Raw genomic sequence first — 12186 nt, 5'->3', positions numbered from 1 at the left:
GCCATAGTGACACATTGACGCACGAAGGCATAGCCAGTTGCATGTTGATGGCTATAATGTTTTTACATTTTGTGTTTTCAGCCTTGAACTTCCTCTGTTTGTTGTTGGTTATTTGGTTTGTTGGTTTTTTTTCCAAAGGGCATTTTATATACATATGTATGCGTATTCATCTATATGTAACAACATACATACGTTTATTTTTACAGGCTTCTAGGAAAGAATGGACCAAGCAGAGTTCAGACAAACCAGACGGAACGGACTTTTCGTTGGGCTCTACTCAGAGAAGCCACCACAGTTTTTATAAGGAGAGAAGGGCAGATAACTGGACGGTATGTTATTTTGGAGGAGGTTCTTGGGCAGGGGCTAGGGGACAGATAAAGGACACGCAGCTCGGCTTACTCCATTCAGCGCTGTTTTCCTTTTTGCAAATAGCCGTGAAAGAAAGTATGTGTCCTCCTAGCAGAAGGAGCAGATGCGCTTTCTGTGGAGTTTAACTGGCAGAGAACGCTTCTCCCTGGGATTCCACCACGCTGGTTTATGCCAAATCTTCAAACACAATGTATTAACCATGCAGCTTGTTCATTCTTCTTTCTAAGCAAAGAATTTTCATCCTGAACTCTTAAGATGGGTCTAGATCGTTATGTTTTTTTGTTTGTTTCTCAGCTTAAATAATGAAAACTGCTTAGATTCCAGAAATCTATTTTTCTGAACAATTGTGGAGACAAATAGAACCGTGTCATAGCCTGAAAAATCATGGGTTTAATTTTCTTTCTGTAAGCAATGCACAGTGAAGAATCACAGCTGACTCTTTTGGTAGTCTGATTTGTCTCTAATATGCATACTTTTGGGGTAAATTCCCACTTAAAGTTGTTGGGTGATGTTCTCCTAAGCTACACAAAGATTTTCTGACTTTAGTCCACGGTTGAATTTTATGTTGGGAAATAGTTAGTATCCTATGTCCAGATGTTGTTCTGAAATACACAGCAAAGATCTGGATCTTCCAAAGGTTAGGTAATGAAAGAAATATCAGTAGTTTCTGTGGAAAAGAAAGAATTTGAAAACCACATCAACAGCACAGAACTCTACCATTTTAAGAGAGACATTGCTGCTGCCACTGAAATCCTTCCCTACTGGAAGAACTTGTTTTGAACCACTGTAAGCACTGCGTGGTTCTTGTTTTGTTTTTTAACCTTGTGCATGGAAACAGATTTGATGCACTGGAATGATACTGTAGTCATTCCAGAGTGCGCTCTTTTGTAACTCTACATGTACATATTTGTAATTTTTGAAAATCTGGACGTCCCACATCTTTTCAAAACTCTTCCACTTGTATGGAGAAGGAGTGACTGAAAGATGTTACTACACTGTCCCCCAAGGTCAAATCTCAGCAGTCCTCTTGGTCTGCTAGCACACTCGTGTGGTGACCGAATGTATTGCCCGCTGCAGAGATCCTGGTTTTGTAATTACTCATTCTATTTACAGCCCTTTAATAGAGAAAAGACAAAAAGATAAAAACCGAAAGGAACTCAGTGAGACTTTTTTTCCTTCTAGTGAAGAAAAAGAAAACTCCCAAACCTATAAGGATTTTGTAAATGAGTTTCTTTATAGGAGTTTTAGAAACAAGCTCATATTGTTCCAATTGTAGTCTTAAAACTTCATGGATGGTATCCAAGGGCTGGTATCCCCTTGTCTTTCCCATTTTTAGAATAGAATTCAGGTTGAATGTTCATCTTAAGGGGAGTTTGGGTTATTTGTGTTATCATTCAATCCGGAAAAGTTGTTATATGCCATCAGCTTACAGTGCACGTATGTGAAGATGTCGTTGACACGGCAGAATAGGTGGGAGAAAAGTGCTGTCAGAAATAGTGCTGGGGTAATTGAGCTATTCGGGTAGTGTACTCGGATAAATATGACTGTTATTCTCCAACTTGGTTGTTAAGCGTAAGGTCACTCGGAATAAACCTTTAACTTCATCAAGTGTAGCCTGGAACAGGGAAGGGAAGCTGGCAGCCCTGCTAAAAGAGAAAACTTGCATGTCCAGCATCCACTAGAATTCAGTAGGATCCGAGTGCTTTACTCCTTTGTATTGCTTTGAAAAGCCTAATCGTGGTGTATTTGTTGTTCTGCAGTGCCATGGTAGCAAAAAGGGCAGCCTGGCCTTCGTGCGTATAAATTGTGAGTGAGCAGGTGCAGAGAAGCGATTTTTACATGTGTTGGGAGGTGGAAAACTCGCTATACTTTCATGTTTTCCAAAGCCCCACATAAATATCGCAGCAGACTATGTAGAACTGAACCATTTCTGCTGTCACCAAGGTTAATGCCTTTGTTTTCATTTGGAGAAAATGCAAAGACATTTGCTGTGCAGTCGCTGTTCTCATCAGGACGTTTCAATACTTCCCTCTGGTGGAGAGACACACTGTAGTTGTGTTTTAGGGATGCGAAAGGTCAAGATAGATCCACAGGAGAATCACAGTAAAGTGACATTGCCTCTGAATTTGAATGCAACCTGTGTTTTGCTTGGTACATCTTTGAAAGAGGATTAGAAGGAAAAAAAACCTGCCACTGTTTGTTTGAACAGTTTCTAGGTTTTCTGTTTAGTTGTGAACTTTCTTTCCTTTTCTTGTGGCACAGTGACATACACAAAAGTGCTCCAGTACATATCACTGGTCGCTCAAGATATTGCTGTCTTTCTAATGAGACTGTAGTGCTCAAAGTGACAATTCGCTACCTTTATCGTGGAATAATAGATTCAGATTAATTCACATTCACTACTAGTGTGATGAACTGTCCCATAGTCTTTGATATTTGGCAAACCGACTTAAATGAATACACATTTGTCGCGTTATTTCCCTCTGCCTATAATAATAAACAGCTCCTTGAATGAAATTTCCCAAGACAGCTAATGAACTCAGTTCTTATGGATGAACACAATTCTAAATGGAAGTAAGGTGCAATAGTATAATTTTACTTCTCAAAGTTGTTTCTTTGTGATTATATTCTAGGGAATCTACTTCCAATGAGGTTATTTTTCAAAACATTTTGTAGGACTCCTTTGAAATGAAACCATTACAATATCCAATTGACAGTATGGGATTGGTGGCTGAAATTGCGAAGGACGATACTCTTGAGATTTAACACTTATCTAGATTGCATTTTTTAGCTATTTTGAGCTTGTAATCCTTAAAAACAGAATAAGGCTTTTATAAAGATTCCAGTGTCACTGCTAGACTATGATAATCTGTGTTGTTACTATGGGTGGTACTTCTCTCTGTATGTATTTTACAAAGAAAATGTTCAGTGCTGTAAATACTACAAGGCTGGTAAAGCATCACAGCATTCAAAGAGGTGATGTTCCCGCTGGAAAGGAAATGTGTTCTGTGTTAGAGCAATAGCTTCCAGACTTCACCACCTTTGAAGATTGTGGTGGATTAATGACTGTGAATGTATTGGACTGTGGTAAATGAATGACTGGATGTATCGTACTACCAGTGGTTTATGTGCTGGACTTGGAGGAAGAATTGGGCTACAGTGTCTCGGTGTACTTTGAAAAAAAAATCACGTGTTCTACAACCTCAAAAAATGTTTTCTCTCCCCATGAATAATAGAAACATCACAATTTGGAACTGCCTCCTTATTTATTTGGGCTGTTCCAGAATTGAGGATAACAAAGTCTGCATTTTAATGTGATAGTCTTTGAGACTGGGGAGGTGTCATGGTTTATAGCCTTCAAACTGGGAAGATCTTTGAAGACTGATGGATTTCCGAGTGTATATTTTCCTCTGAGGTCAGCAGCATTACATGTCTTCTGGAGAGAGTACTGTAGTACTGGAGAACATGTTATGATCTGCAAAACTGTTCCTGCTGTTGTGGAGTTGGATGTTTTAGTCTTCCCTTGGCTGCCTTTTGTTGAGATGTTGAGAATGTGCCTTGCGCAGCAGCAGCCAGCCGGAGAGCCGTGTCCTTGGCGTTGGGATCGGAGCTGGACTGCTGCTTGCTGGGGTGTGTGAGTGACAAAGGTACAGGTTAAACAGCAAAGCAAAGTCTTCTAACTTATGATTTCTGTGTGAATATTTTGGCCTTTATTTCTATTTCTTTTGGAGATTAGAATAAGTTTATGATTGTAAGCTTTGTTGTTAGTATTTTTTAACAAGTGACTGACTGTATTATAAATATTACTGCTAATTGTTATGTAGTGCTTATACTTTCTATTCCAACTTAAGGTTTTTTTTTTCTTTCCTTTTTCACTCTTTGATATAGCCTGATTCTAGTGAAGGAGGAAGTAGTTTTGGATTTAAAGACATTCACCTAATAGAGAATTAAGGAAAAGAACAGAATTTATGTGAATAAATAATTTCCTGTTTGCTCTGCTAGAGCTAATAGTATCAAGAAGATGAAACTTTTCCCTGCCCATTTAAAAATAATCACTCCCTCATGAAGTCAAATACTCTGTATGTTGTGCTTTAGCCCTGACTGCATCACAGGTATAAAAATAAAGTTGTTCTTATGTTTGCTCCGGACAGCTGGGCTTTTAGCTGACAGAATTAGCCCCAAATCTCAGACTTTGTAGCAGGCAGAGAGCGTGTCTGCATGGCTTCGTGTGTGGCTCAGACTATTGTAGGGGTCTCTTCCTTTAGATCTTGAATGCAATTTGGGGGACTGCAAGCCTCTGCTGTGACTACCTGTAAAATAAAAATGCTCTCTGTTTGTGTAGCCCGTTGTAAGACTTGGGGTTTTTATGCACACTCTGTGCTCCCGGGGAGGGCACTGTCACTGCAGCGTGCGCTGGTAAACCACTTGCATTTCAAAAGATGTTTTTCTTTCATAACTTCTTGAGATTCCATCACAGCTGACACAGGTCTTTAATTCTCTGACGTTTGGTCACAAACCTCAATTCCTGATTAAGTCATCAAGACTGATAGGAGTCTTATGAATGGAAAACCGAGGAATGTGTCACGTGGCTCATCCCCGAAATAGAAGTAACTGCTCTTGCTCCGTTGGGCTGAAGGGACTGCACCCTCATCTAGAAACAGCAGCTTTAATGCAACTATGGTTTATAACCACCACTGTTGCTTTGTGTACTCAAAACTGAGCACTCTGGTACTAGAACTGGTGTAGGCACAAATCACTTTGAAGCCTCTGATCATATATTTTATTTATTTATTTTATATTTAACTTTGCTTTTTTCCTTTGGTGAGGAAAATCTAGTATCCGTAATGGTATCCATAGAGAGATGCACTCACTTAAGACTGTGATGTGTAGATGGAGGAGGATTTGTTTAAGAAAATCATGAGCTGACTCTTAAAAATATTTTGGAAATTAACTGCAAGGGAGAGAAGATAAATATTTTATAAACATGTGCAGATGAATTTATAGCTTGGCTTGTCACAGTTCACCAGTTGTTTCCAGTTCTGGTCATGACAGGTCTGTCTCTGCCCATTGAAATGCAAGTGTTCTCATATTCTGGTTGTAGAAAGCTTCTAATATTGGGGCTTCACCCCTCCCAGATGAGAACAGACGTACTAAGAAACCATCATGTGCGAATTGTTCTGTTAGTCTAAAAACTGAATCAGCCTGCGAGAAAATTGACAGAGTTTGTCGGCTGTACAAGGTGGCTATTAGAAAACGGGGAGCAGATTTTTCTTAAACACCCAGAACCAAAATTTCAAGCGAAGGAGACTGTGGGCTCCTGAAGGCTGTTTTGTGTCGCCTCCATGTTGTCATCCTCCCTGGGAAAGGTGAGACCTGGGACGGGGGAAGGCAGTCGGGGTCCTCCCTGGACTGGCTCCTGTCACTTCTCTCTCCTTTTCCCATCAAAAAAAGGATGTAGGTCAGAAAAGTAGGAACAGATACAAGTGTTATGATTCTCGTTTTTGCTTTTCACAAAATACCTATTACTGTTTGGTCATTTAGCTCTGCTTCCTATTTCTGAAAACCGCCCCGAGGGGGAGGATGACCCAATGTTGGTTAATAACTGGGTCTGCTCAGCCTTTCTTCCTTTTTTGGTAGTATTTGTTTGCTGGGAGCATTCCAGTGCTTTATAAAAAGACACTTTGTTGTGTCTATTTCTTCTCGTTCACAAAAGACATTTTTATATTAAAAGCAGGAGCTTTTCTTCCATGTATTTCTTCTTTTTCTTGTACATTACCATAAAATAAGGTCAGCTCATAACCCCGACAACTGCGGTGGCATTAATAGTGTTTCATAACCCAGCCTGCAAAACAGAGTGGGTTTAGAAGCTTCTCTTTCCTTCCAGATGAAGGGCTTTTTAGCGTGCAACCCAAAGTACTATTATTAATTCTAGCCTAACACAGTCCGGATTACCGAGATGGGAGAAGTCGGAGCAGTTAGATGCTAAATAACAAGTGGTTAAGTCACATGGTGCCGGTAGCTCAGCGACTGCTTATAAGTAGCCACAGCATCTGTTAAAGGCACAGAGCTCAGCGTGGTGACGTGGGGCCGGATACACTGACACCGTACATTATTCATGTTGCTTTTAATTGCTCCGGTCTGCTTTTAACTTCTGCTGGAGGCGGGGAAGAGCGGAGAGGCTGACTCTTAACGAAGATGGTTTGGCGTTAACTTTGTTCTGTGGAAGATGGAGTATTATTACTGTCCACGTTTGCTAAAGTTGCTGCAGTATTTGTGGGTAAGTGTACTCTTTAACTGTGCTTACCAAGTTGAGAAGGTTCATGCGTAGCAGTGGTTTTACTTTGCAGTTTCTTTCTGAATCGTAACATTAAGCTTGGGATTTATCTTGGGCGAGCAAGGCTATTTTATCTTTAATACTCACTTAAACCGAGGAGACTTGCAGACTACTTGAACGTGCCTCAGAAAACCCTCTTAGTAATTGGAATGTCTTCCTTGTTTATGTCTAACTAACCATAGGAGCTGTAGTTTTGCACACTGTGTATTAGAAATATTCTTCCCCGTTCATTTAAAAGCTATCCTTGGACTCTGGAGACTGCTGCTTCCAGAAGCACCACTTTCCCTGCCGCTAGCCAGAGCTGCTGCCTGCTATTTAAGTAAAATGGCCAGTACTGATGGCTTTAGAAGTGTGGATTTTTACAATTCCTTATTTATTTTTTATTTGCCTGTTAATAGGTTTCGCGGGTCTCAATGAGCACTTCCTCTTCCAACAATCCTTAGGGCCCTTTTCCATGAAAAGCTCTTTTTAACAGGCTGCTTTTGCTATGCTAGTCTGACAGCTTTCAACAGCTACTTTTGCACAGTGAATGTCTCTTCACATTTATAAAAGATGAATTTGATTTTTAAAGCCTTTATGAAGAGATGCTGTATTACTTTGAACCTAATTACTTAATGTTTTAATTCCTTCTGTGCTAATCAGATACCAGTTCTCATTTGTTTGTGGCGTTGTCTGCATTAATCTAGCAATTTTCAGCTGTAAATTCAGTATATAACCAGCACTGACACTTTAAACCTTTTCACGTTAGCTGTTTGCTAGCGCATTTTGAAACTGTAGCGAAGAGTTGGCATCCCTCATTTCGAGTTTAATTTTACAATCCTTGCCTTGTATATGCTGTGATCAAGTGAGATGAGTTTGTCTACTGTAAATTTTTTTGCAGCTGGGAGAGGAAAATAGTACTTGAAGAACTGGGCAGTTTCTTAAAAATCCTTTCCTGTTGAAGACTGTAGTACTGTAAAACATGGAAGTCCTTGGAAATTTCTTAAGGTTTTTTATTTGATTAGCTAGATTTTTAAGAAGCAAGCTTTCTTTAAATTGCACATTAAAAAATTAGCATGATATATCAGACTTCAGTATGAAGAGGAGGCAGATGTTCTTCGTGGTTTGCCAATGTGAGAAGTCTGAAAGAGATCTCTGAATGCTTTTGCTTTCATGTGTATCTGGTTATTTTCCATAAGGCCAGGAAGAAAACCCCAAACTTCCTGATCAGTCCAGAAGATCACTGGGATGCTATCTAATATTTTTAGTTTTAGTCTGTGACAGAAGAGGTATGTTATATTTTCTGTGTGTATGTGCTCCTTTTGAGGCCTTGAAGTATTTCTTAGGCATTTTCATTGGTATACGCTCCTCTGATATGTTTCAGGAAAATATTGGAAGGATAATTCTGATATTCGTGGTATTAAATATATATATAACAAAAGAAATTTCAAGGGAAAAGCACAGCTGTGCCTTTTGTCACTTTCTGTGTTGATGTTACAGCTGAGGTCTACTAAGGAGACATTTATCAGTTCTCTCTGTTTATAATCAGTAGTAACCAGAGATGTTGGGGTTAGTTGTCAAGCTTTGTGTTATTTAATCTATCTTGGGTAGCTAAGATACTTTTATTCATTAGGTAGACATACCTACCTGAAGAAGCTATATCTCTTAATTAAAAAAACTATAATGAAAATCCAGTTTTTAAAGCTACTATTTTGAGTTACTGATAGGTTGCATCTCTTCTGCTGTGTATTTGTTTTACTCCTACACAGTGGTGGAGCTGTTGGACATCAGGGGACCCACTCGGTGCCAGCTATCTGCGAAGTAACTTGCTGATTCCTCTTCTGATCTTTGAATAGGATATGTATTATTGTGATGTGTAGGAAAGTTGTTAAAGGAAATCCTTGTAGCATTTTGTGAGCACAGCATAGTTTGTGGTCTGCCCGAGTGTGTGTGAAATGATGACTGTCCACCGAGAAGTCTGTGTCCTGTAGTCAGGGCTGTTGAGTGATAGCTCTAAGCTTCTGAAAAGTAGTCTTTGTGCCTGGCAAAATGTTTTGTTCGGTAGGTTGTATTAGATGCAGGCAGAGTTCTGCCCTGTAATTCAACCTTGAGCTCCCTTTTCAGTTTGAGTTGTAATAATGAGGAGAAGAGCAGGCTTATCAAACCTGGATCACTTGCAGTCTTGAGGCGTGCTGCAGGACTTGGAAATACTGCAGCTCACTCTTGGCTGGCGTTTTCTTTAGTGTAACACATAATACTGAAACAGGCATTACTGGGAAGCAGGTTTTCTGATGACAGAAGATGGACTAATGAGAGCTACTGAGAACTATTGCTGTAACTGTACCAACTAGCAAAAAAAAAAAACCAAACACAAAAAACCCACAATAAAAGAGGAAAGCCAAGACTGCTGATAGCCCCTTGCAGATTGCTACATAAGGCTTTTATTTTTATGAGTTTTCAGGATGGGTGTTCCAGAATCCAGAAGTTCCTGGCTGGTGTGATAACAGTCTGGTTTTGGTGAAATTAGTTCAAGTTTCTTTGACAGGGGGAAGAGCAGGACTCTTAAACACCACTCTGTGTTTGATTTGCACTTAGTAAATTGTCTCGTCGTGCCCTAAATGTGCTCACTGTTGGTTGTAATTTCTCAGAAGCTTGTGGTTTTGTGACCTCAGCAATATATCAATCCTTCTTTGATTCTGACCATTCAGATTGTAGATGGCATGGGGTATAACCTGTATGGCATACAACTGAGCTTTTGCTGGTGATAGGGGAAGAAGGGTCCAGGCTGCCTCTTAGGTCTGTCTGCAGCCCTTGGTAGGACCACCCATGGTTGGCCCTGCCTTCGTCTGGGTTTTCCCGTAGGCTGCTGGTGGTTCTCGTCTTCCTGGCATTTTCAGGGCTGGCTGTTTACCGTCTAGCTGGTATGAGCACCGATTTCTCTTGCTGCCTTTTCCATCAACCTGGAATCCAAACTTACTGAATTGCTTTCAGTTGTATTTTCAGTTTCGGACGGTATTTGTTATTTGAACCCCTTCAGTCAAACACTCAGCCGTACAGCAGAGCACTGCGCACTAATCGCCAAATGCATTGTGGTTCTCTGTAGTTCTTCAGCTGAAATTCAGAGACTGAATCATAGCTCTCTGTATTCCACGTCATCACTTCCTTCTCTGCTCTGCCATGTACCTTCCTCCTAGCTGTGATCTTTTCATCGTCTTAATTGGTTAATTATTGTAATTATGTACTAAAGTGCCAGTCTTTCAGTGACCATGTGTTATATTTGTTATATTTTGAGTATTTTGCAGGGTACATGAGGTATTCATCATCCCTTTCCCAGCTGGTGAGGAGCTTTGCTGCAGCTGATGCAAGGTCTGACTTGCATAAGAAGTCCTTTAAGTGCAGCTCAATAGTCTGTGGTCCAGCTGCTTGCATCACTCACGCTGTCGAGCTGGTCAGCAGGCCAGGTGTGCAGCCACAGAATGAGGTTTCCTGTTCCTTTGCAATGCCCTTTGTCCAATAACTAGCTTTTTTGGCTTGTTTGTGGACGCAGCCACTAGTGGAGCGCTCTCAGTTGGTTCTGTTCCTGTCCTTAGCCATCTCAAAGTTGTGAGCAATTCTTGCCCTGCCCCAGGGCATTTTGTGGGGTGCTCCAGTTTTGATGATGTAATCCCTTTTTTGGTGTGTCTGAGGCTGCTGGAGGAGCACACTGATAAACAGTCCTCTGTGTCAGAAGTAGGACCAGGTAACGTAAGCCAGCTCGGTGAGTGGAGGCCAAACTTCTTGCGGTGGGGGCAGAGCTGGCAAGAGGTAGGAAAGCTCTGGATCTGCTCCAGAATAGGTGCTGAAGGGAAAGAGTAGGAGCCCTGGCTGATTTTGAACAGGCGCCACAGTACTAGTGGGGAGAAGAGGGTTGGTGTCAGGACATGGACTGTGTTAGGTGCAGTTTTTAGTGCCTCGGTTAGGAACCAGCTGCAACTTTGATGGTTCCTTCTGCTGAGCCATCTTCAGAATGGTCCTGGCTGATTTGATGGTCTAGTGGGAGGTGTTCCTGCCCATGGCAGAGGAGTTGGAACTAGATGATCTTTAAGGTCCCTTCCAACCTGAATCATTCTATGGTGAGTGAGGGACCTGATTCAGAGTGCCGGCTGGGCTTCCAGCTGTGCTGCTGTGGTATTGGAGACAGCCGACAATCAAAATCTTGGGGCTTGGTGAAGATTGCCGTTCAATTCGGATAAGACAGATAAAGCGTGATGAGAGAAGACAGCCGGAAGAGCTGAGAGCAGCTACCAGTGACCCTCTTATATGAGAGCGTACTGTAATCTCTAGTGAATATGTGGTCTTTCTCTTGACAGCCCGATGTTGGCCTGGTCTCAGTTCCCCCACAGTGGTAGATGCGTAAATCCTGATGCCTCATAAAATGGATAGTTTCATTAGTTTCAACTGAATGTGACAGGAAAAGCATCTGGGGCAGGTGAGTGGCTCATGATGCCTTGAAAACATGAAAACATTATAGGAATGGTCTAAGAGTGGCCTTGGCTCCACTTGAACAAGTGGCAAAAGGACTGTGGCAGACCAGTGTCCTATTAGCAGCTGAGAATCTCTCATAAATCTTGTAGCTCTGTGTTATACATACATAATACTGTCATACACAGTTAAAATCAAAGCGGGCTCCAGATTCATTGCTCGGTTTTGGCCTTCTGGTATGGATGTGGTGGTGAGTCTCCCAAGCGTGCTAGCTACTGTCCTTGATGAGCTGTTTCTTTTCCGTTTTGGCACTTGTCTCTGTTCAAATAGCAAACAAATGCTACACGCTGAAAGCATGCAAAAGAAAACAGCGTGTTTTATGTAAAATGTTATCCTGCAGCACTGTTATGGTTTCAAAAGACCTTCCTATTCTTTATTCAGTCATTAAATGATAATTTCAAAATCAAAAGAAAACTGGAGTATTTCAGTAAGAAGTAAGATGTAAAGTTTGTTTTGACAAGATTGTAGTTGCTACCTTTTAAGACTGGTTTTGATACCTCTTTATCAAATGACTCCAAAGGAAGTGGCGGCTGGTTAATAACCACGCTGCCGCGGCGTGTCACTGCGATAGCATTTTGATGGGTGATGGAAGGAAACCTTAATCACCGGCCTGCTGCGTGCCACGGGTAATGGTTATCCCTGCTTTAAGGGAGGGAGGGTGTTCTGTGTCGGTGTTGTGTGGCTTCCCTTTGTGTGCACTGCCTGGGGATTTCCTGTGCTGCTGTTCTGTTATGGGCTTTACTTTTGATGATGAGACAATCGCATTTCCGGCATATATTTTTTTTCAAAGACTCAAAAATCCCTCGCACCCAGGTAGTGTCTGAGGTATATCTGCTGGGCTGACGTCAGCAGCTAAATCTTCCTTTACAAATAATCTGAGTAAATGAAGCCCTGTTGTGGGGAAAAATCTGTTCGGAAAGGCGTCTTCCTAATTTCTGAATGCTGCTGTGGAAGAGGAATTCTAACTTTTGTGTCACTGTTAA

At 41.2% G+C, this 12186-nt stretch overlaps 1 protein-coding gene across 5 annotated transcripts in view; it reads left to right on the top strand.

The window, feature by feature from the left end:
- The window catches only part of KIAA1671 (KIAA1671 ortholog), an 86326-nt gene that overhangs the window by 31309 nt on the left and 42831 nt on the right, over positions 1-12186 (top strand). For 4 of the 5 annotated variants that reach the window (XM_054219065.1, XM_054219064.1, XM_054219066.1 and 1 more), the window contains one exon: positions 207-329. In XM_054219065.1, coding sequence (XP_054075040.1) covers positions 207-329 — 123 coding nt within the window. Of the gene's footprint in view, positions 1-206; positions 330-6507; positions 6647-12186 lie in introns of those variants that run through there. The other variant, XM_054219069.1, reaches the window with a different exon arrangement.

Source organism: Rissa tridactyla, chromosome 13 (genome assembly GCF_028500815.1).
Source record: "Rissa tridactyla isolate bRisTri1 chromosome 13, bRisTri1.patW.cur.20221130, whole genome shotgun sequence".
In the NCBI taxonomy this organism is placed as follows: Eukaryota; Metazoa; Chordata; class Aves; order Charadriiformes; family Laridae; genus Rissa; species Rissa tridactyla.
Note: the sequence above shows the minus strand (reverse complement) of the source record. Positions and strands in the feature narration are given on the sequence as shown.